The sequence below is a fragment of the Silurus meridionalis genome, chromosome 7 (assembly GCF_014805685.1).
Source record: "Silurus meridionalis isolate SWU-2019-XX chromosome 7, ASM1480568v1, whole genome shotgun sequence".
In the NCBI taxonomy this organism is placed as follows: Eukaryota; Metazoa; Chordata; class Actinopteri; order Siluriformes; family Siluridae; genus Silurus; species Silurus meridionalis.
Window position 1 is genome coordinate 7,705,076 of NC_060890.1, and position 22,221 is coordinate 7,727,296.

Here is a 22,221-nt window from a genome sequence, read left to right on the forward strand (position 1 = left end):
ATTTACAACCTAAATTTTAATATTTGTTCCATGAAATGTATACATTTATTCTCAACAGTTTATCCTCTTCATTTTATAGCGTTTCTCTTAGCTGCACTGCTTCCAGTACGTGTATGTGGATTTTAGATTTTTTTAGATTTTTTTCTAATCAAATTTCAGCCTCTATGTGCTGCCATGTCATTCTAATCTGTCCATGGCCATTTTAAACCAATACTGCTGGCTCTTTTACCATCATCTCCTTAAGAATTAGCTCTGTTTCTTTAACCAATCAGACTTCAAATTCGCCTCGCAGGGCCAGCTAGCAGGCCTAGAATAGCATCAGCATTTTTCCGTCCTCTGTTTGGTTGGTCAGAGGAAAACTGTTACAGACAAGTTCGACTGGCAAAACATGTCTGTAGCGCTTTGCACACAAATACATCTGAGTTAGACTTTTTTATGCCTACGGAGGAAGAGGAATGTATTTGTTTCTGACATATTTAAAAATCCAGGTGGTCATAATTGATTGGTGTTTATGGATCTGTAACTATTGCAACCAAATATTTCCATTTTAAGCAAACATCCAATCAACACAAGAACGGTCACAGAAACACAATGATTGCAACCCTACCAAGAACCTAAATTCAAAAGAACGGAATTCAGGAGAATGTCCACTTGCGCAAAGTACCAAGATCTACAAGTGTGTTCAGCCTTGTTGGATGTCCCAGTAAATGGCTTAGAGCTGTCATTTGTACAAAGGCCAACATCAGTAAATATTAATTGCATGCATGTGGGCCATTTTAAAAGCAGAATAAATTTGTTTGCACAAAAAATGCGTTGTATTCAAACTTAGAATATCATTGCTATAACTGCATTTGTGTTTGGTGTATAGATTTATTTATGTTAATTTTTAGGTAGGGCTGCAGCTGACTGCACTTCCCTGCACAAAAACACTACTTGCTGACGTGATGTGTGTCACTGGTGCAGAGGCATCACTTGTGCGAACAACCACGCAATTTTTCCCTAAGGAGTGGAAATATGGAGAAAGAGAAATAGAGAAATAGAGAGAGAGAGAGAGAGAGAGAGAGGGGAGGATGAGGAGCATAAGGAGAGAAGGGGCTCTGGATGACTCATCCTTGTCGAAGCTTGCACAGCTCAGTCTCCCCTTCAAATGGCTTGCAGTCAGGGAGGGGGATGCAGCAACATCAAAGAGAAACACATCATTTCTTGACATTAGTCATTGCACGTCTGCATTTATAGGTTTCTCTCTCCTTGGTCTTCTGCTGGAAGCTGTATTTTCTCCTCCTCCTCTTCATTTTTTTTATGAATGGATAATAGGAGGAGCTATACACTTGAATCACGAATTCTATCACGTGCTAGAACATTGTCCTTCGCTCAGATGCGGAAAAAACCTCCATGTCACGCCTGAGAAACCCCCGCCTCGCCTTTTTACCCCACGCATCCCACTCCTCACTCGCACTCCTCTCACTCTTACCAGTTCTTCTATTGCTCCAGCCGGTCTCATCCGGCCTGCCCATGAGGCTTGCTGACGCTAGCAGACCCCCACCCATCCACCCTTTCTTTTTCTTTTTTATCTCTCTCACTCTTTCCCACCACTGCATGAATAACCTAGGCAAGAGTAGGAGCTGGTGCTGCAGCATTCATCTGCTCGGAGCACATTCACACACCCCCTCTTGAACACACATGTGAGCAGCAGCAAAGGCAGGGCTGAGAGCTGTGTGTGTGTGTGTGTGTGTGTGAGAGAGAGAGAGAGAGAGAGAGAGAGAGAGAGAGAGAGAGAGAGAGGAAGCAAGACGGCGAGGCATCCCAGCTCTCCATCTCTATAGCGGATTGCTCCGTCTCCTCTTCCTCCATCCCAGCCTTTCTGCCTAGACCTCGTTGGCATGTTTTGCTTCTGCCTGCAGGGCTCTCTGTTGAAGCTCCAGGCTCTGGAAGAGGATGCCAGCTCGCCACCGGATTCTTCTCCCGACGAAAGCCCGACCGGCATGGGTGGCAGGGACGAGACGCAACCCCCATCGCGCAGCAGTCTACGAGATGAGAGCAGCTTACAAGGTAATACACCTTCCCCATGCTGATCTGGCACACCATCTCATTCATGCAGCTGTGCATCTTTTCTCATAAAGGTGCAGGTGGAAGAAGTGACGTAGTCTATTTCTATATGTCACGCTTTCTGGGGGCCACTGGATTCTGTGTGAAATGCCATGATGCCATGATTGTGGATAAATGCATAGGAGATCCAGACTTGAGAAGCATGAAGGATCGAGAATGGGATTTGTGTGGATGTGGCTGCCACCCGCTTCTGAGTTTGGCTCGTGGTGCCATTTCACGCAGGTGTCTATTAATAATGCGACGAGTTGGAGGTATATGCAGCGTGGCCGCACCCCCTCACAGCATGGCTTTCTTTTTCTCTTTTTCACGAACACACACCACGAAGCTGGCACATACTTCTCAGCATTCTGCTTTGCATTGCTTTCAAATGTATTTCTGAAAATTCCATTCTTTACTGCCTTCTTTAAGCATCCATTGTTAATTTTTTTTTTTTTTTATTAATTCTTGCCCTGTCTCATCTATTTATAGATCAGAAAACAGGGTCAAGGATTGCCCAGAGGTTTTTGCTTGTATTTCTTTTTGCTATCAGCTGGGAAGCGCTGATGACTCACAGGTCATCACTTCATTCGTACGTGTGTTAGTGACTACATAAGCAAGCATGGATGGAACATGCTGTTTAACATTTCATCTACTCCTCTTATGTCATTGTCAGTGTGGATTATTTAAAAAAAAACCTGTCTAAGTGCTTTTCTTTTAAATAACTAAATTTTTAGGTTGGTAAAGGAATGCACTGTGTTCAAATTTAAAAATACTATTAAAGATCAATGACCGAAATGAAAAAACAAGCGAAGTTTCTTTAATCATGCTTGTAAACACCTCTTATCAACCTGTCATCAGCTGAGAAAACAAATTTCTATTTTTTTTTCTCAAAAGCATTACCAGTGTGAGAAGAAATAAAAGGAATCACAGAACTGAGAAAACGCCTTTCTCTGTTAACCAGCCTGAAATGAGTCCAAATCATACCCACCCACTAAAGGCCATTTTCTCTGGCCCAGTGTGGATAAAAATAACCAAGATATGGGAGGTAATCCAGCAATCTGGCAACACTAGGTAATTACAACAATTGTTGTACCAGCACAATTGTTGCTGGTACAAACATAAATGACTAGGACAAACATGATTATCTTTCCTTTATATTTTGAAGCTATGGATTGTTTTGAGAACGATAAATCTGTTTTTATTTTCTGTTTTTGTAACTTATGTTGTCATGTACTGAGGTGTAGAACATTCTAGATTTAGCTTCACTCCAGTGACTGGACTGCTGTGCTGGATGAATGGGGTTAGCTGAGGTTAATGTCTGCTTTTGTATTCAAAGCATATATGGGCCTGGTGTTGAGTTTAAACCTATTCACGTCATAAAGGGGGGTCCCAGAGAATAACATGAAGTAATGATGTATTTTGGGAGCTGTGATGACACTCACCAGAATTTTACACATTCACACTCACTAATGATATGTGGTGCTGTATACATTATACACTATATGGACAGAAGTATATAGACACCTGACTTTTCCAGCAATAAGTGGTTCTTTTCCCCAAACCTTTACTACAAAATTGTAGCCACAAGATTGTTTGTAATGTTATTTCTTGTGGTTGCATTAAATTTTTCCCTTTGCTTTAAGTAAAAATAAAAATAAGAAAATATAAATAAATATACAGGTGTTAATGAAGTAAGGTACTAATGTAGGGTAAGGAGGGCTGGGGTGAAGTCAGCATTCCAATTAATCCCAAAGGTGCTAAGTAAGGTTGAGGTCAGAGCTCTATAGCAGGCCACTCAAGATCTACCATTCAAAACCAATGTAAAGCATATCTTCATGTAGCTAGCTTTGTGTCATGATGGAATAGGTTTGGGTCTCCTAGTTATAATGTAGGGGAAAAATATAATGCTACCCCATCCAAAGACTTTCTATACAATTGTGTGCCTCTAACTTTGCAGTAACAGTCTGGGGAAGAAGCACATGTTACTGTAAACATTTTTCTTGTTTTCATTTTGTCCTAAAGGTGTAAATAATTTTGCAAGTGTGAGTAAAAAGACTGTATTGCTTTAACTTTTCACATATAAAACATATTTGTGTGTGTGTGTGTGTGTGTGTGTGTGTGTGTGTGTGTGTGTGTGTGTGTGTGTGTGTGTGTAGACCGTAGACAGTCTGAAGGCGACTGCAGCAGTGAACTCCAGCAGAACCCTGGCCCCAGTCGGCTCATCTCTTACATTACAGATGGGAACAGTCCTTTACCCTCACCACGCTGTGCCAGCCTCAGCCTCAGTCAACGCTTCAACACTGATCCTGAGAGTGCACCCTCACCTCCCTGTACACAGCATCTCATCCTGTATGATTACACACAAACCCACACACACACGCCCACACACATGCCCACACACACACTTAATCCCTGAAAGTGCACCATCACCTATATGCCTTTTCGTGTTTGTATGTATGATCTCTCTCTCTCTCTCTCTCTCTCTCTCTCTCTCTCACTCACTCACTCACTCACACACACACACACACACACACACACACACACATACACACACCTTAAGATTTCATTATTTCCACATAGTATTACATTCTCATACACACACACACACACACACACACACACACCTTGAGATTACAGCATTTCCACCGTACACTATATCTTTGTACAATCACACACACACACACACACACACACACACACACACACACACACACACAAATACCTCGAGATTACAACATTTTTCCAAATAGTATCAAGTTTTCCCGCACACACATACTGTATCACACAGTCTTTGCTTCTATTTTATACAATGTAGAAAAACACCACCTTTTAATTTAGATGAAGTATTAAACTGCAGCTGTTTCATTCTGTCTCTCAGGCCTCGTGGGATGGTCCGACCCGAGACATCTGATGATGCTAAAGATGCACCATCTATTCCATTACTCACTAAACACATCCAGACGCTCAAAAGGAGAATACGCAAGTTTGAAGAACGCTTCGAACAGGAGATGCACTACACGGTATGAGCTTTTTTCAGATTGTAGCAACGGTTAGCTATTTCCAAACATTACAAGGGTCAACAATGGACAACCAGCATATAAAAACACACACACACACAACACACACACACACACACATTCACTTACAGACTCTTGTATAACACCCCCAGTACACAGTCTTCCTCAATGAATTTACATACACATCTCTCTCTCTCTCTCTCTCTCTCTCTCTCTCTCTCTCTTTCTCTCTCTCTCTCACTCACTCACTCACACACACACACACACACACACACCACACAGAGTATAGCATCAGCCTCAATGAAGTGTTTTTTTTAAAATACTGAACTTTGTGCTAATAGTGTCAGTTGCTTAGCTAGACCTTACCAGCACTGAAGGATAGGAAGTGTGATGTACTAGAGTTTTGATAGGTAATAATGTCATACTCTGGACTCATACACACATTACAAAGTGTTGGAAATGTTACGAAACCTCCCTGTCTATTTATCAGCCATTCACCACGTGTAAATCTCCATGTAATTGCCCCCTCTGGTGGTAAATAGAGCTACTACAGCTTAGAGAACTTCAATGAATAGACTCAATGCAGGAATGTTGCACACATACACTATACACTACATATACAAAAGTATTAGGACACCTTGCTTTTCCAACCATATGTGGTTCTTTCCCAGACTATTACTGCAAAGTTGGAGGCACACAATTATATAGAATGTCCCTGGATGAGGTAGCATTATATTTTTCCTTCACTTGAATTAGCAGAATGTAGATATGGTTTACATGGGCTGGAGTGGAAGATCTTGAGTGATCTGCTATAGAGCTCTGAGCTCAACCCTATTGAACACGTTTGGGATGAAATGGAATGCTGACTGCACCCCAGGCCTCCTCACCTCACCTACATCAGTACCTGACTTTACTAAATGCCTTTGTGCTAATGCCTTCATAGCTGAAGGAACACAAATCTCCACAAGCACACTCCAACATCTAGTGTAATATCTTCCCAGAAGAGTGGAGCTCACTATAACAGTAAATGGTGATTAGATGTGGGATTGAATGTTCAAAAAGCACATACAAATCTTATGGTCAGGTGTCCACAAACCTTTCCCAATAGTGTGTACTTCCTGTAGAATCTCAGCCAGTGCCTTAACTTCCATATTCCGCATTTTTTGGATCTAACAGAAGAATTTACATAAGACAGAGAACAGGAGAGGAAATGTCAGACTGCCTCACACCCACAGTCAAACATGGAGGTGGAAGTTTGGAACCAAAGAAGATTGGAGACTTATCCTGGGTGAAAGGAATACTAAACCAATATGGCTACCATTCCATACTTCAAAACCATTCTATCTGGACTGTGGCTAATTGGAAACAACTTCACATACAACAATACAATAACCCAAAGAATTTATCCAAGTAAGCGTTATTTAAAAGCAAACAGTTGGCTGGAGTGTTATCTATAATGTAATGGCCTGCCCAGTTAGCCCACCTATATCCTATTGAACTGCTCTGGGATGGACTGGATTACAGAGTCAGAAAGAAATCTCCAACTAGTGAAGAAAACCTTTGGCAAGTATTTCAAGAGGCATGGCAAAGTATTTTAGCTGAATGTTTGGAGAATTCAAGTGTGTAAAGCTGTTAATCATGCTAAGGGTTTTTTTGCAAAGAAAATAAAGTTTTTGACGGCTGGACATTTATATATAATTTCTAATTACCGTATTTTTCGGACTATAAGACGCTACTTTTTTCCCACGTTTTTAACCCCGCGGCTTAAACAATGAAGCGGCTAATTTTTGAAATTTTCCTGGGTTTTTCCCGGTTTCACAAACTTCAAGCCAAAAACTGAGCGACATAACATAAGACCAATGAAATTTCCGAACGGAAACGAAAAAACGCACCTCACCTGTGTTCTGAGCTGCACGGCATCGGGAGAAAAAAACGGTTTTTTTTAAACGCTCGACGATGCCAAAAGATAAACTCCCGAGAGAAATAGTTGTAAAAGGAAGGAGGAAGACAGTGAACAATGACTTACTTGGTCGGCTACTGTTTAGATACAAGCCGTTGTAACGCGTTGAGTCTGGGTTAAGGGAGAACTCGCTAACTCCAGTTGCAACAGAAATCATATAAGCACAGACAATTTTCCAAAACTCGTGCTTTTTAATTTTTCTTTGCAACAGCGTTACGGGTTAGTCAAAGAAACTTAGAAATCAGCATCAGAAAATAATATAGACATAATCCTCGTCTTGCACACGTGCAGTAATAGCGAAAAAATGCAGTGGCATGCTATTCCCAAAATACCGCTATGCTCCTAAAGGAAGCGCAACATATTTCACCCGTTGAACCGTGTGTAACGTGTCTTTCGTTAAAGCCTGTGTAAAGTACATTAGTGTAGTTACTGCGGCTTATAGACAGGTGCAGCTTATTTATGTTGAAAATAAAAATATTTGTAAAATTCGGCTTATATATGGGTGCGCTTTATAGTCCGGAAATTACGGTACACATTTTCAAAGTAGATCGTCATATTGATAAATTATCTAATTTGATGCATATAAACAAAAGAAACATGCATGTGTCACTTAAAAACAATAAAAAGTCTAGGTGTTTCCATACTTTTGACAAGCACTTTATTGTATATTTACACAGTTATCCTCAATAGTGTAAAAACAGCTTTTAGCAATGCCCGGATGTAATCAAGCTGCCTTAGACACTAGAGAAAAGCAATCATGCATATCTAAGTTGTTTCGAGTGTTTGTAGAATTTTGAAGAATAGAAACCTGACATATCTATTATTGCTATTATTATTACAATTACTATTATTATTGGTTTGTTTGTTCATTCATTTATTTATTTATTTACTTTTAACTCTAGCCCTCTTATAATGACAAGTCTGCTAATCCAGAGATATTCAGGCTCATGAGTGAACTGTCCAAGTCTCGCAAGCAGCTCAGAGGTGGGTAATCTTTTACAGTTTTTATATGGAAGCTCCGCTGATCATGGTCATTTGGTTAAAACATTATATTCTATAAATTGACAGTTGATATTTAAAGCTCAGGTCAATACAACCCATATCAATATGTACAAACCCGATTAAAAAAAAGCTATAATTTATATATATATTTATATATGCAATAATTTACAAACCTCATAAACTTATATGTTATTTACAATAGAATTTAGATAACATATCAAATGTTAAAAGTGAGACATTTTTAAATGTCATGCCAAATATTAGCTCATTTTGGATTTCATGAGAGCTACACATTCCAAAAAAGTTGGGACAGATAGCAATAAGGGGCCGGAAAAGTTAAATGTACATACAAGGAACAGCTAGAGGACCAATTTGCAACTTATTAGGTCAATTGGCAACATGATTGGGTATAAAAAGAGCCCCTCAAAGTGGCAGTGTCTCTCAGAAGTCAAGCTGGGCAGAGGATCACCAATTCCCCCAATGCTGCGGCGAAACATAGTAAAGCAATATCAGAAAGGAGTTTCTTAGAGAAGAACTGCAAAGAGTTTGAAGTTATCATCATCTACAGTGCATAATATCATCCATTCATCAAGATGTAGAGAATCTGAAACAATCTCTGTGCGTAAGGGTCAAGGCCGAAAAACCATACTGGATGCCCGTGATCTTTGGGCCCTTAGACGGCACTGCATCACATACAGGAATGCTACTGTAATGGAAATCACAACATGGGCTCAGGAATACTTCCAGAAAACATTGTCGGTGAACACAATCCACCGTGCCATTCGCCGTTTCCGGCTAAAACTCTATAGGTCAAAAAAGAAGCCATATCTAAACATGATCCAGAAGCGCAGGCGTTTTCTCTGGGCCAAGGCTCATTTCAAATAGACTGTGGCAAAGTGGAAAACTGTTCTGTGGTCAGACAAATCAAAATTTGAAGTTCTTTTTGGAAAACTAGGATGCCATGTCATCCGGACTAAAGAGGACAAGGACAACCCAAGTTGTTATCAGAGCTCAGTTCAGAAGCCTGCATCTCTGATAGTATGGGGTTGCATGAGTGCACGTGGCATTGGCAGCTTACACATCTGGAAAGGCACCATCAATGCTGAAAGGTATATCCAAGTTCTAGAACAACATATGCTCCCATCCAGACATCGTCTCATTCAGGGAAGACCTTGTATTTTCCAACATGACAATGCCGGACCACATACTGCATCAATTACAACATCATGGCTGCGTAGAAGAAGGATCCGGGTACTGAAATGGCTGCAGTCCAGATCTTTCACCCATAGAAAACATGTGGTGCATCATAAAGAGGAAGATGTGACATAGAAGACCTAAGACAGTTGAGTAACTAGAAGCCTGTATTAGACAAGACTTGGACAACATTCTTATTCCTAAACTTGAGCAACTTGTCTCCTCAGTCCCCAGACGTTTGCAGACTGTTATAAAAAGAAGAGGGGATGTCACACAGTGATAAACATGGCCTTGTCCCAACTTTTTTGAGATGTGTTGATGCAATGAAATTTAAAATCAACGTATTTTTCCCTTAAAATGATCATTTTTTTCAGTTTAAACATTTTATATGTTGTATTCTGAATAAAATATTGAAATTAGAACCTTCTACATCATTGCATTCTGTTTTTATTCCCAACTTTTTTGGAATCGGGTTTGTATTTTCTTTCATATTTTATTCAATACAATAAAATCAGAAATCATATATAGACTACAAGGATGATGATCAAGTTAAAAATCATTGTCATATAAGGAGAGAATGGAAAGTGCAGGGTAAAAGTATTTATTTTAAACAGGCAAACAAAATATAAAACAGTAGGTTAATCAAAAATCAATCCAGTCTAAGGTCAGGATCGGCAGTCAAACGTGAACAAGATAAAAACACCACAATAAGATAAAAAGAGGACCATAATGGCTCAGTAAAACACAGATAACAGAATAAATTACTTTGCCATGGTAGACAAGCACACACAGGAATATAAATATACATGCTAACAAACCCATACACCTGTAAATGAATGAAAAGACACATGAAGATATGAACTAATGACAAGACAGGAGTAGGGACATAAGTAAAATAAACACAATAATAAAAAACAAGTACATGTGACATGATGGAAGTTCGTAGTGATGACAATCACACAAAAAGCTAATCGAAACTACAAACATAAATGAGTGAATGAGGAAACAAGCAAAGAAACCAGTCTTTCTTTTGGGTCCCTCTGATTTAAAAGTCTCATCTTTGAAATGTAACTTAAAAACAAGTTAGAAATGTGAAAAGGGAAAGGATAAGTGGGTGAATCACAAAATGCAAACGCACAAAATCATGCACAAAAAGACCCTCAACTTGCAAGCGGTGGAATCTGCCAAAAAGGGCAATTCTAACTTGGTAGGGTGTAAAAAAAAAAACATAAAATATAAAATAACTTTAAATCAATAAACAGTTGTTCTTTGTTTTAATAGTTTGCTGTAGGGTTTGGGTTTACTTTTTCTTTTTTTTTTTTTTTTTTTTTTTTACAAAATAATTGTCCAGGGGTGCTGAAACCTTTGCAAACCACTGTAAGTACATTGTTCATGGGACCCTTGATATTTTTGTGTTAAATATGACACAGCGAGACTACTTAAATGTCATTAAAAATTGCATTTCTTTTGTTCTAAATTAATAAACTAGTCAGATAGAGGCTTTGTGGTGTCCTGTAACATCGGAGTAAATCCCGGGGGGGACGGAGGGGACATGTCCCCCCCCCAAAAAAAAATATTTAAAAAATCGCACTCTCTATTATATGTATTCTCTATTATATGAAAAATATATGTATGTATACCTAAAATAATTGTGTAAGTAGGAAAAAAAATGCAAAAATGCATTTAGAAACAGTTGAGTTCCCCCTCCCCTTCCTCACAGTGGTTTTACCCACTGAATGCGTTCCCAGTTCATCTCACCTGCTCTACACACACACACACACACACACACGAGTCAGGTGTGTGTCTGCGGCTCAATTAATGTTCAACTCCATTAACTAGGGTATTTTATTCACTTTAAATAAAGCGATTCTCTTTAATGTAGTTGATGCAGACTCATTCATAAATTAGTTGCGGCAAAAATGCTGATTTTGGATGTAATTTTCCATGAATCTGCTCTATTAGCGATTAAATTATGACTTATCTAGTGAACGTTAGTTTGTTTACATTAGCTTGTAGCATAGTGCACTGACACTAACACACCAAAGCCGTTTCCCATGCAGTGTTTTATTTGGGATGACTTGGTATAATGTTAACATTAACACACAATTAGCATATTGTTTATCTGTGCATTTACTAAATGAGCACTGTGCTACATCCGAACTGACCCCACTGTATTTTTATAATCAATTTCTATTCTGTTCTTAAGTGTCTTCATTAATTTGTAAATAAAATGTTAAACCTTTTTTTTATTCCTTGTTTTTATTGTTGTGATTTTTTTTATGATAGTTTTACTTTATTTATGTAAAGCAGTTTGAATTACCATTGTGTATGACGCAGTCTTCGTGCTACAGTAATAATAATAGAAACAAAGTTTTTCACTGTGGGGACACTGTGTCTTTATACTGTAAGTACAATTTGACTATTATTTGTGTCCCCCTTCAAAAATGTCTAATGAGAAATTTTATATTTATTGTCCCCCCTACTGTTAAATGAAATTTACGCCCATGTCCTTTAATGTTGATGTTAAAAGTGAACAATATTACATCAGCATTAATTAGAGTGATTTAATATTAATAATTGTAACTAAACCGTTTTAAGATAATAATTTCTTATTGTAATAAATAACGTCTGTCTGTCTGTCTGTCTGTCTGTTCTTCAGAGCTGAAGTTGAGGCAGTCAGTGGAGGAATCACGAGGCCAGGAGAATGACCAGCCCACAGGAACCTGTAGATACTCAAGTGGCCAGCAAGAGGCGCTCGAGCAGCATCAGCAGCAGCATAAGCCCTCTCTGGAGGAGACCATGGACATACTTCTGAAGCGACTGAGGGACAAACGCCAGGCCCTTGGGCTCCCAGACAACATGAAGGTAAGACCATCTGTGGATACATTCTGTTTACACTGAGATCAGAAGAGCTTAAGACTTTTAACCTTTCACTAACATGGTCTCCTGGTGTTCATATTAATGTCACAACATAGTGACAATCTTAATATTTTAATATTAATATAATTTAGATATTATATTCACATAAGCAGTACTCATATAAATTAATGTTTTTGGGCATCCATCCATCCATCCATCCATCCATCCATCCATCCATCCATCCATCCATCCATCGATCTATCTATCTATCTATCTATCTATCTATCTATCTATCTATCTATCTATCTATCTATCTATCTATCTATCTATCTATCTATCTATCTAATAGCAACATTGTACTTAAAACATTTTTTAGATATTATTAAATTTAATATACTAAATGTTAATAAAAATGAAAATGTAGTTTTAACACTTTTAACACACTCTGTAATATATGCAATATTAATATTTAATATTTGCAAGATTTAATAGTGTTCTAGGGAAAAAAACATTTCCAAAACTATTCTGAGTGACTCTGATGTTTAACCGTAGTTGCTTGTTTTCTCAGGACATGACCCAGAGGCAAATGGCACTGGAGAAACTCACGCTGCAGAAATGCCTGCTGTATTTTGAGAGTTTACATGGACGCCCTGTAAGACCATTTATTACCACCGAATAATTATTTGCATTGTAAGAGAAAGCTAAAGGTACATATTGCTAAGCTTGGAGCTTAGGTCTTGTTGTGTTTTTTAGGACACTAAGCAGGAAAGAAACCTGGTGAAGCCTCTCTATGACAGATACCAGATGGTCAAGCACCTGCTGTGTGCCATTCCGACTATAACCACCATCGTACGTGCAGCTTTACTGTTACATAAATAATGCACATAAAATAACAAAAACTACATTGCAGTAGTTTTGCTGCAGAAAATTTTAATCAAATTGATATTTTCAGGATTTGACATTCAAATAAAGACCAGAAAAGAAGTTAAATGATCTTTGTTTTTTTATTCTTAATTTAAAACTTGCTTTGCTTTGGTTTTTCCTTAATCTATAAAATAGATTTAGACCTTTGCATTAATGTGCATCAATCATTAATCTCCTCATCTAACAAAATTGCAGCGTAAACATCAGCAAACTCACTTCTTTTATTCTTGGGCTTAAGGAGGAAGAGGAAGGGTCTGATGAAGAGTATGTACAGCAAAGCCAGCCCCCACGGCAAGCGACCCCAGAGTCAATGGAGGAAGATGAGGAAGGGGACAGTGACACAGCGTTTGTCTCCCCTCTGGACGAGGTGAAAGCGGTTCGACAGCCTGCACTCAACATGTCCAACCTCCATGCTGCTTCCAGGTGAAAAGCACACTTTAGCGTTATTTTCATAGGGTCCAAGGATTTGTTGACAATACGGCCTGTGACAGTCGAAGTTTAATTTTATTATTTTAGCCAATGGAAAAAATGATCTGACTTAATTTTTGATTGGGTGGGCAGCCTACAATTAAACACAAAGATCCGCCCCAGCAGCACAGAATAGTTTTTCACTAATCGCCTCACACTGCTTTTTAGTTCAACACGCTTACAAACTTTAGCTTCATTCTGGCTTTGTTTTTTTTTTTTAAGTTTGTCTACTTTTCTCAGCTAATGATTGTTGTGCAGCAGCTGATAAATACAAGTTTAACCGACATTAAATTTTTATTACATTTTATTCAACTGCCATTACGTGTGTTTTTTTTTAAGCCTATGAGAAAGGAAGTGCTGCACGTGTCTGTTGCTACTATTAGCACATCAGAGGCCACAGCTAATTAAAATTTACCCTCCACAAGCACTGCTTCTCCTCAGTTCTCAAAAAGTGTGAAAGCACACCCATCTCCTGGCTGTTTCAGTCCCGGTTTAGGTGGTTAGCGATTTAAATAACGACACGCTATATAAAATCTAGGATGTAATGTAATATTTTACTGCTGCTGTTATTTGCTGCTTTTAGATTTTGTTTGTTCACACGTTTTAATTGAATCCATCGCTATGTAGCGAGCCAGCTGTTATACAATACAAACATTTTATACAATAGCAAGTCATTAAATTATACCGTTTTCAAATGATGAGGATTATACAGTGTTTGCTTACCGTGCTGATGGTTTGCCTTCCTCCATGTCTTGGGACACACACTTATTCCTGCTGCCTGTTGACCCTGTACTCTTCGCCCTTTCACAAACGGCTGTGTTATCACGCTAACCTGGAACTTGAGCAGCCCAACTAATCGGAATTTCATTATCGATTATTATTTTAATCCTAGCCAATATTAGCTAATTACCCAAAGCCGTGCTTTCGGTAATGTATGCCGCTCATTTAATCCTTCCTGGTACTGCACATGACCATGGCTGGAGACGTGGGAATTTGTTTCTTCAGCATCATGTGAGAGTTCCTTTTCCTCACTGTCAAGAGTCCTAAATCACTATTGTCACACCATGTTGCATAAAAGAAAGAGGAATGTAGTGAGCTTGGCCCATGAGATATTCATAAAAAAAACTTCATACATGGATGAATTTGTAAGATCTTCTGCCAAGGAAAACAGGAGCCTAATGCTGTAGATATATGGATGTATGGATTGGATGGACAGAACAATAGCTAGACAGGAAATATAACTGATAACAAATACATTTTTGGGTGGGTAAAAAGTAATAAAGTAAGGGAAAAAAACTTCAAAAAGATTTTTTAATGACAAAAAAGAAAAGTGGCATAGAATGTTCTGATGAATTAAGAAAGATAAAACAATTGTATATTGAAATTGTATAAAAGTGGAAAAAGGAAGGTTTTCATATGTCTTGATTTTTTGGAGTTTGAAAATAGGCTTGATAAGTTGATTTAGGATGTAATTAAACTAATCTGATCCAATAAAAACAAGATTTTGAGTTTAATGTTAAAATACACTTTTTACAAGTTTTTGAATTGTTTTCATTATCACTGTTCAGTTAGATTTTAAATTAGATTTTTTTCTGTTTGTAAATATTAGTTATTGGTAGAACTGGATTAGGTGTTAAAGCCACTACCACAATTGCGTGCACATTACTTTTTACAGCACACCCTATTATAATTGGCTAAAACTGGCCCTAGTGGACACCTGACAATTAAGATTGGTATGTGCTTTTTTAAAAATCCTATTTCACATTTAGTCCCCATTTGCAGTTATAATAACCTTCACTCTTCTCCGAAGATGTTCCACTAGATTTTAGAGTGTGCTTGTAGAAATTTGTAGTCATTCAGCCACAAGAACATTAGTAAAGTCAGATACTGATGTAGGGTCAGGAGGCCTTGGGTGCATTCAGTGTTCCAATTTATCCCAAAGGTGTTCAATAGGGTTGAGCTTTATAGCAGGGCATCTATCTATTTATTTGTCTAAATTTCATGTATTTATCTAACTGTGTCTGTGTTCTGTCTGTCTGCCAGTCTAAATCTAAATCCTGAGTTTCTTTTTTTAATTTACATTAACATTTCCACCTAATTGCCTGAGGACTGTCAACACACACATTTTAAAGATCATAAACAATGTCAGTTTACAGTCTGAAACCTAATAAGAGACGCTTAAGTGCAACGCTTGATGGTTTGCAGATCTGAGCTGCTGCAGTGTCTGCGTGAGACTCGTGCCGAGAAAAAGAGAAGACGAAAAGCCATCAGGGAGTTCGAGGAGCAGTTCTTCAGACAGATGGGCAGGTACAGTAGCACTCGAGGGACACTTTGTGCTAGCGTTAACATATTTTAATAAATACATGTTACATTTGCCGTTTTTAAAACGTGAACAGCAGTAGAAAGGAAAAACAATACACACACTCACATACATCCACGAGGCATTTCAGTATAGTTAGCTTAATGCACATCAATACAATTGAGCAAAATAAACTTGGCAGAGAGGAAAAAGAAAACTCGATGCACCAAAAAACACAAATATATACAGAGTATTTCAAATGTTTTGCCGAAAATAAAATCTTTTTTCTTTTAGCTGATATCCACTGATGTACAAAACTATTTTATTAAGGCAACACAAGGGTTATTTTTCCTTACTGTGTAAATGGCCTCAATGTCTCGAGTAATGTTTTCTCCACTTTTTTCCTCTTTTTTTCTTTTCTCTCATTTTTTGCTCTAAAATCACTCAAGGACTGCACAAAAGGATGACCGGATTCCCATGACAGAAGAATACCAAGAGTACAAAAGCCTGAAAGCCAAACTGCGTTTGCTGGAGGTTCTGCTTAGCAAACAGGAAACCACATAGACTATTTACATAGACTATATCCTGGATTGCCTTTCAATACAGATCTAGATATTTGGACCAAACCATATGTTTTTACTAACATATTACATGCTCGTGCCATAATAACACTACAATGCACTTTAACACTGATTCTACGTCAAGCTGCCCAAGCGTCCCAGGCACAGGGTTTAATCTAACTAAGAAATAAATAAAAAAATACAAGCCTTACTTGGCTACTGCATGACGTATCATGTAAATACAACTCTCTGTTTTGTGCTCATTTTTCATTCCAAACTCAGCAGAGAGTGACAAATCATGTGTATCTTAAAGAGAAAACAATTTGATGAAATATAGCACTTTATCTTAATTTATTTCTGTTTCAAAGAGATATTTATCTTCTGTCTTTTTTGGTTAACCAAAGCCTAAATCAATATGCAATTTTCTTGGTTTCTTGGTTTTTGTTATCCTTACATGATTTGAAAAAAATGAGAGTGCTCTCAGACGATCGGACCACGATGCTCAGGGTTCATGATGGGGGCTTTGTCATGAGCAAACACCGAAGTTTTATGCTGAAGAAAAATTAAAAACACAGAGCACTTATATGTAGATTTAAAATCATATGCAAACTCACCAGCTCACAAATGCTTGTATTAGTGACAACTGATATACAGTGCAGTGTGAACTATTGTGACCTATTGTGAATGTGTCCCTCTATTATAATAACCTTTTCCCACAAAAATGAGACCGTGACACATTAAGAAGCCTCTGGAAAAATGACAATGACTATAAATACAGTGTGTATGTGTATGTATATATATATATATATATATATATATATATATATATATATATATATATATATATATATATATATAAAAACTATGCTCTACCACAATGGTCCTGTTTAATGGTTGGACACTCAAAAGGAAAACAATCATTCCAGATCTTGTCTAAATTGTAAGGTTTTTTTTTTTCCTTTTTCAACTGCAACTTATTTCAATTGTGTTTTGTGTCTTGCATGCCAGCTGACTTCGATTTTTAGTCGAGATCTTCTACAATCAAGTGTGATTTATTGTGCCATGTTTGCTGTGTTCCAGACTGAATTTGACACACAGGCCCAATGACTATTTTTGCTATTTGAATACTTTTTTTTAAGTGCATGTTAATTTTGCATTGGTTTATGTGGTCGATTTGTGCAAAAATTGATTTCGAGAAAATTCCTTTCTCTAGAGTGCATCCATTTCCTGGCCCAAACTTCTCAGTATTGTGCGGTTCTGGTTCCATATGTTTTTCTATACACGGGTTAAAAAATAAATATTTTTCTATTTCTACTAATTGGCATGATGATTATTATGTGTCAAACACAGTATATTAGTTTTTCTATTTGAATAAATAACAGCAAACACTGCAGAACAGCTATTAAAAAAGTTCTGATGTCTTTTTTTCTGAATCATCCTGCAGCGAAGTCTACAATGCTCCGGATACTGTGTAATATGAATAGACACTTAGTATATTGCCCTGTTCAGTATATACAGTATCTCCAGCTACATTATCAGCTTGAAAAGTATGCTACTTTTTATGTTGTAACCTTTGGCAAAATATGACACTGTAACTTTAAAACACGGTTTAAAGTTTCACAGCCAATAATAATTAAAGGAGGAAATGTCACTTTTTTTAAAGACACATAGGAAAAACTTAATGATGCCTATGGACATATATAAAAAATAGGGCTACGTTACAATCTAACTCAATAAGAGATGAATGTTTGGTAGAAAGCTGAGAGATGCATGCTGTTAAGGAGCCTTGAGACTCCTAATGGAAGTTATTAAAGAAGAGTTAAAGAAAAGACCTTAAGGAAAGAAAACAGGAGACTGGAACTCTTGAATAGGAATTTAGCGGCCAACGCTGATATTACAGGTCTTGCAGCTGGGGTCCTTCTTGGCATTGATAGTTGACAGGCTCATCAGCTGGTGCCCACTGATCTCCGCCACCGTGCCCAGGCTCAAATCCACCGGGTCTGTATAAATCACCTCGAGGATGATGTCCTGCGCATGGCGGAAAGAAAGGCGCCCGTCTTCATCCTGAACACATGTCAGAAACCGGTTGTTGGCGATATCCAACAAGGGGAGCCTCTGCTTGCAGAATTCATCACCTGGTGAGCCACGTGGTGCCAGCACCAGGATCACGTAGTGGTATGCTGTGTACATGCAGTAGAAATCGGCGAAGAACAGGTTAGTGTTGTGGTTAAAGAGAGCCTTGGCTGGCACTTGGAATCGGTAGCGGCCATACGGCGAGTCCTGTGGTGGGGCACCTGTATTGAACTCTGTGTTACAGCTGAAGAAGATGCCTTCCAGCTTTCCACTAATGGGTGAGCCGTGGCTGCCGCTGTTGTCCTTTACTGATGGTAGCATCTTGTTTTCCAGTGCTTCCCTGTAATAAGGGTGCATTTATAAGTAAATATCTAAAAATTGCAGTTCCTCAGATATTATTAACTCTACACATTAAACTCGAGAAACAGCTGCACTCTTCAATAACCACCCACTGGACTCCTGTAAAATCTGTCAATTGCAAATCAAACATTAATGTTAAGCTACAAGTGGGGCTAAAATGACTGATCTTACAGCAAAAAATTTACAGAGAATCAGGCTTCAATGTATGATTAAGGGATATAAAGAGATTCTGAGAACGAAAGGGAAAAGCATACTAGGTAAACAATTAAAATCTTTTCCTAAAAAATCTGTCAGAGCCAAATGCCACTAACAGGGCCCAGTGGGACTCTTCTGTGTAAGGTAAGTGGAGCTAATTAGATTCCAAGGTGCTTCTTACAACTCATTTCATCTCTATTTTCCTCTTTTCACAGATTTAATATGGCTCTTTTGTTGGCTCCATTAACTTCAGTTGCAGATCCAACCGTCTGCCTTTGATCTCTTTACAGTCTTTGCAAGCATAAAAGAATAAGGATAAATCAACAAAATTAAAAGTAATTCACCTTCAAGCTACCCTCCATTTGATTCCACAAGCATCCATGATACTGTAGAAATGTGGGCTTTTAGAGAAATGAATAGTGATTTGTACTTACAGAATGTGTGGAACATGTTTGATATTGTGTAACACACAAATTTCCCTTATCTGTGCTAATTTACATGATTGTTTTATGAATATATGACCAATACATTATCTTAAATTAACAGATAAAGTGTTCTAAGTGGATTAAATAGATACAATGTACACAGGAAGTGCCATCTTATCAGTTATGCAGCATTTAAATGAATTCATTCTGCTACTTTTATCAGCGGTCCCACCAGTAAGCTGATTCGATTAACAAATATACATACTAATGCCAAAGTACTGCCAATATGTTGGACACTGCCAATTCTTTTGATCTTTAGCTCCTAGAGTCTATAGTCTCTTCTTATCATTCTGGTACAATTAACATTGGCTTAAATTTTGCCAAGAGTCCTATTCCAGAATTGGTCAGGCTTTTTTTGCTTTCTAGATGCCCAAGTTGATATTTGTGTTTTTAGTTGCTAAAAATAACAGTGCATTCCTAATTTTATATTTTTTGCTATCTCTATAATTTTATTTATATTTTGTTTAGGCAAATGTGGCCTTCCTTATTTTCAACAACACCTATTTGGACCATGCAGTGAGAGTGTCCATGACATTCAGACTGCTTTATTTTGTCATATAATAAGGAGTATAGGCTGCACCTGGCCATTAAACTGCTTGTCAATCAAAAATCTTTTGACTCTGTGAAAATGGAGGGACTATTTAAAGATGGCTGACACAAGCTGTGTCAACAACGATTTGGGAACGACAGTCCAATTCCACCAGCCTGACCAGTCCCTGCCTAGTGTGTAAGAGCACAGGAGTACTGAATTGGAAAATGGGCTCTAACACCTCGGTGGACAGACCAGAATCTCGGAGCTGTGACCCCTCAGGAGCCAAAGCCACAGTCTCCACAACTCTGGGTGGGGGTTAAATATTGTGCCCCCTGCCTGACAGAGAAGATTTCTTTTCAGAGGAATCTCCCAGGGAGAGTGTTTGAGAAGGGCTACCAGGTCCACAAACAATGGTCTGCCTGGCCACCGTGGGGACACCAGGAGGAGATGGACTGGTGAATGGGGTGGAGAGCATACAGGCCATGGCGTCCATCCCTAGAGGGGCTGGAGGTGTAAGAAGGGACAGTGCGACGTTTCTTGAGTCACAAACAAGTCTACCTGAGCCCCGCCGAATCTCTCCCAGATCTACTCCACCACTTGAGGGTGGAGTCGCCATTCCCCGGGTCTCAGTCCATGTCTCAAAAGGGCGTCTGCTCCTTCGTTTAAATGGCCGGGAATGTATGCTTCCCTCAAGGAGAGCAGCTTCCCCTGGGCCGACAGGAGGATCTGGCATGTCCGCTTGTACAGGAGGCGTGAGCGGCAACCGACCTAGTGGTTTATATAAGAGACCACTGAGGTGTTGCCCGAGCGGACCAACACATGATGACCTTTGAGGTCCGACAGAAAATGCTTCAAGGCCAAAAGCACAGACAGCATCTCTAGGCAATCAATGGGGCTCTTATTAGGTTTCCTCATGACCGCTCCCGAACCTGTGAGGGATAGTGTTATGCAATAGTGTTATGCAACGACCGGAAACTCCCAACACGGGGCCCTGGGACAGGAACCACCTCGGGATCTCTCCAGACATCTAAGGCATGTAGGGCTCACAGCATGAACTCCTGATGGCCGAAAGAATGGACACAATACTGGCAGGAGACAACTGCGCACACATAAGGGTCGATTCCCATGTGTCCCATTCTCTGTAATGGAGAAAGCACACTCTTTTTGGCGTTCAGCCGTAACCCCAGTTGCTTTATGTGAGCGACATCTGATGCCGGACCGATAAGTGCTCTGATTGAGCTAATATCAACCAATCGTTGATATAGTTTAAGATGCAAATGCTCTGAAGTCAGATGTAGACTGGCCAACGGCCTCAACAGTCTTTTTTGTGGCCTCCTGGACCTCCTAGCCACCCGAGATGCCCCCCACATCTAGCTCTCGTAGCGGGTCAGCCTGATATGCCTGTAACACCGCCATAGTATGCAGGCATGCAGCAGCTTGACCTGCTGAGGCACCTCGGTGTGCAGGTCTGTAAAAAACAGCAGACCCAATGTTGAAGTTTTGACATAGTTCAGAAAAAGTGCTCATCAAGCTTAAAGCCATCAGCCAAGCCACACACAATTTTTTGCTTCAGAATGTGACAGTACATGTTGGAATCTATGTTTCCCTCAATGGAATGCAGCTCCAAAGTACCAGAATCACACATGAAGCACCAGACCATGATGCTGCATTCTGCTCCACTTGACTGTAGGCAAGACACAATTTTCTTGGTACTCCTCACCAGTGCGTCGCCACATATGCTAGACACCATCTGAGCCAAACAGGTCTATCTTAGTTTTATCAAACCGCAGGACATGGTTACAGTATTTCATGCTCTTGGACAGGTTGTCTTCAGCAAACTGTTTGTGGGCTTTCTTGTGAGCGAGCTTCAGAAGAGGCTTCCTTCTAGGATCCCAGCCATGCAAACCGACTTGTTGCAGTGTGTGGCATATGGTCTAAACACTGACAAACTGACCTTCCACTTTTGCAAACTCAAAAGCAATGCTGGCAGCAGTCATGCATTTGTTCTTTTAACCAGCTTCTGCACCTGATGCACAGCATGGGGACTTAACTTCTTTGATCAACCCTCACAAGGCCTGTTCGGAGTAGAGCCCATCTTGGAAAACCTTTGCATGAGCCTGGCCACTGTGCTGTTTTTGATTTTCAGGGTGTTATCTAGTTATAGCCTAGGCCATCTTTGTGGAGAGCAGCAATTCTAATTCTCAAATC

General features: G+C 39.1%; 2 protein-coding genes across 3 annotated transcripts in view; one reads left to right on the forward strand and one right to left on the reverse strand.

Moving 5' to 3' along the window:
* Window positions 1–412: 412 nt before the first annotated feature.
* fam13c (family with sequence similarity 13 member C) lies at window positions 413–16,394 on the forward strand. The gene is made up of 10 exons (XM_046854107.1): window positions 413–2,049; window positions 4,242–4,434; window positions 4,964–5,105; window positions 7,965–8,046; window positions 11,918–12,123; window positions 12,686–12,769; window positions 12,871–12,966; window positions 13,280–13,464; window positions 15,715–15,816; window positions 16,258–16,394. Exons 1-10 carry the CDS (start codon window positions 1,881–1,883, stop codon window positions 16,370–16,372), a joined length of 1,374 nt encoding a protein of 457 aa, XP_046710063.1. The 5' UTR covers window positions 413–1,880; the 3' UTR covers window positions 16,373–16,394.
* phyhiplb (phytanoyl-CoA 2-hydroxylase interacting protein-like b) overlaps window positions 15,847–22,221 on the reverse strand; it is a 31,933-nt gene continuing 25,558 nt past the window's right edge. For both annotated transcript variants that reach the window (XM_046854108.1, XM_046854109.1), the window contains exon 5: window positions 15,847–18,781. In XM_046854108.1, the coding sequence (XP_046710064.1) occupies window positions 18,244–18,781 (538 nt within the window). In that variant the 3' untranslated portion in view covers window positions 15,847–18,243. The remainder of the gene's footprint in view (window positions 18,782–22,221) is intronic.